Source organism: Cynoglossus semilaevis, chromosome W, assembly GCF_000523025.1.
Source record: "Cynoglossus semilaevis isolate Cse_v1.0 chromosome W, Cse_v1.0, whole genome shotgun sequence".
Classification (NCBI taxonomy): Eukaryota; Metazoa; Chordata; class Actinopteri; order Pleuronectiformes; family Cynoglossidae; genus Cynoglossus; species Cynoglossus semilaevis.
Genome location: NC_024327.1, coordinates 6412670 through 6415995, shown reverse-complemented (window position 1 = coordinate 6415995; position 3326 = coordinate 6412670). Strand labels below are relative to the sequence as shown.

The 3326-nt window shown below is 39.4% G+C and overlaps 1 protein-coding gene across 1 annotated transcript in view; it reads left to right on the top strand.

The window, feature by feature from the left end:
• Positions 1-3326, top strand: part of LOC103397054 (lipoxygenase homology domain-containing protein 1-like) — a 14527-nt gene that overhangs the window by 1185 nt on the left and 10016 nt on the right. Inside the window, 4 exon segments of the mRNA XM_017042631.2 lie at positions 795-1003; positions 1235-1374; positions 1376-1418; positions 1492-1619. Of these exon segments, the coding sequence (XP_016898120.1) occupies positions 795-1003; positions 1235-1374; positions 1376-1418; positions 1492-1619 (520 nt within the window).

The window sequence follows — 3326 nt, the reverse complement described above, 5'->3', positions numbered from 1 at the left end:
TCTGCGACTCCATGCACGCCCATCTCAGCGATTTTGTCAAACTCAAGTGAAGCAAACTAATTCAGGCCTTGCCATCATTCCGGGTGGATTAACCAAAGAATTCCAACCGCTAAATATTGGTGTTGACAGGGCGTTTAAAGTTAAATTACGAGCTGCGTGGGAGCATTGGATGACAGAAGGCGAACACAGATTCACCAAGTCAGGGAGGCAACGCCGGGCGATTTACGCCACTATCTGCCAATGGATCGTGGATGCCTGCGCTAAGTTATCAGTCTCTAATGTCGTCCGAGCTTTCACGAAGGCCGGAATCATCACTGAACAACTAATTAACAGCAACGAGACTGACTCGGATATTGATGAGAGGGATCCGGACATGCTTGATTGTTCCGCTTAATTGTTTCGCTTAATGCGCCTTATAACCCTGTGCGCTTTATGTATGAAAATATTCCCGTTCATTGATAGTACGCCTTATAATGAAAAATACGGTACATAACTAGTTAAGAACTGTATCAGATTTATACATTTAATGTTATTACTCTTATGAGATATATACCCTGAAACAACCATTACATGTTCTGTACACAATTTTAATGGGATAAGGGAAATGAAGTGATGATAAACCCATCACCAAACTGATCAATATGTTTCTTATTGTGTGACTTCATTGTTGTTGTTGTTTTTTATTATTGAAAACTCCACCTTCAAACAGAAGTATAATTGATAACTGCTCCATACCAAGTCACAGCAATGTTCAGCCAAAACACTAAAAGATATAATTCATCTCTTTCCCATAGTCATCCTATATCACTTCACTTTGTCCACGGGGAAGGAACGTGATGCCAGCACCACAGCCAGGGTCTATGTCATCACTATTGGCCCAAATGAGACAGAGACAGATTGACTGTGGCTCGACCTGCCAAAGGGAAGGAAATGCTTCATGGCTGGCACCATGGAGCACTTTGTGTCTTATGGAACTGACATTGAAGAGGTCAAGAGGGTGGAAGTGAGAATCTGCGACTGTCTGTGTTTCTAAATCTGTGAAAACATCTTTCCTCTGCTGCTTCCTGCACTCAAGTTAAAAAAACAATTTACATAAGCCATTTTTACTCAGGATAATTATTTCCAGCCGTTCCTTCTGGTACCTAGATCAAACAAAATTGAGAAATGTTTCTAACCCACTCTTACCTTCCCTTTTCTGTCTGTATTTCACACCGCTCCTGTCTTTTTTTCTAAGCTGGGTCATAACGGTGTCACACCAGAGAGCTGCTGGTTGGTGGAAGAGCTGTCGGTTGCCGTGCCAACTAAAGGTATCACGTACATCTTTCCATGTAGGTGTTGGCTGGCTAAAGACAGAGGAGATGGTCTGACTGCCAGACTTTAACGTGCTGGACGCTAGCACTATCAACATTATCCGCAAAGTGAGTCATGCAGCATCTTAAAGATGAGTGTGTTGTACTTGTGAGTACACCTGTTTCCTCTGCTGTGTTCTAGGTCATATATTCAGTCACAGTTGTCACAGGTGACATCCAGTGTGCAGGGACTGATACCAACATATTCCTCACTGTGTATGGAGCCAATGGGAGCACAGAGGAAATGCTGCTGCCTAAAAATCGAGACAGGTCAGTCTTACAGCCACCACAACAGACTGTAAATAGGAAACAGAGAGAGCTATCTCTGTCACAGAGTAAAGCCTTGGGGCTGAAAGATTCTTGCTATATTTTAATATGGGTCACGACACCAGTTGAACGATTTGACACATTTATCGTCATTTTCATGTAGTCATAAAACTTGCTCATGTAGCCTGCAAACTTATGTGTATGCAATTCGAATGTCTAATAGTGCTGTGATTTTCCAGCTGTTTTAAAACAGTACCTTACTAAATTAGCGCAGGGTTTATAGTATTGCATAAGCTCGTTTACAAGTCTCTGATAGTGGCCTACAGACTTGGATGGAAGTGTATGGGCCCCTGACATTTTTCGATGAAAATAAATATTTCTTCCATTGAGTTATTCATCACTACACATGTTTTTATAGGTATATATTCAGTTTATTTCCTTTGTGTGCATTGGAACTACACACACACACACACACAAAAAACGGAGAAAAAGGCAAATTTGATTCATTATATGAATTTTGTGTGAAATTATATCAGAGTTGCCCTTTTCTCTGAGATAAATACTTAATTTCAAAGAAAAAAGTCAGGTGATCATTGTTGATCTTTCATTCTAAAATATCTTACGTTGGATGAATTAGGGCTGAAGGTTATATAGCATTACACATAAACATTTTAAACTTCTGTCTATGAAGATTCTCAGTCATCCAGGTCATGGTCAAGGTTAAAGAGTTCTGTTAGGCAACACGGGGGCCAACTCCTCAGGACAGGACTCAGCTGTTCACATACACCACATTGTTCGAGGACAACAACATTTGTCAACCTGGAAAAAACACCACTCAACACGTGTGTTACTTTTGAATGGAAATTCCTTGACATGGTCTATGGATGTACATTTGCACTAACAAATATATTGATCATTTTATCAGGAAGCCAAATTTCATCTCAATACCGTTGTGGCAAGTTCCCTCTTCTTAAATGGGCAGTTTAAAAGTCTTCATAAGGTGATGCACCTATTAAGAAAGTAAGTCATTTCTTTTGATGTAAGGTCCTAACTCATCTTTATTAACGTACATATTTCTATATTTTCTGTTACAGATGAAGTTCCCAGCAGAGAATGTGTGGCTGTGTCCTGTGAATGTTATTGCACATTGGATTCTTGTGGTCTGTTTCCAAAATATTTGATTTCTGATGACTCAGTACTTTGATAGATTTTCTCTCTTTTGTTATGTGGACATATTTAAAAATGAAGTCTCGGCTTCAACAAATTAAGCAGGCTGTGCAAGACTCTGTAGAGTAACCATTAAGCATAGTAAAGAAAGTCCTTATACAGCCTGTTTATTGATATGAAATATGAAAGTACTTAGTACTTAAGGTTGTGAACATGGCAGAGAAGTTCCTCACTGTAATTGACCCAATGGGAACTGAGGATGCATACAACAGGAAGATTCTGAGCAACTGATGGTAATATATAGAATAATTTGCACAGATATGTCTTTTCAGAGGGAAAAAAAAGTTTTAAAACAATACTTTTAATCCTTTAATAGAAACTTCCTGAGGAACAGGTCAAGGGAGGAATCCAAATATGTGTGGACAGTGCACACCATGGACCACAACACACAGATGGATTTCAGCAGTTGCGGGGTTCTAGTGTTGAAGGTACTATTTCGCTACAAGTTTATGTACTTTGAAGATTAAGCTAATAGTATTTAAT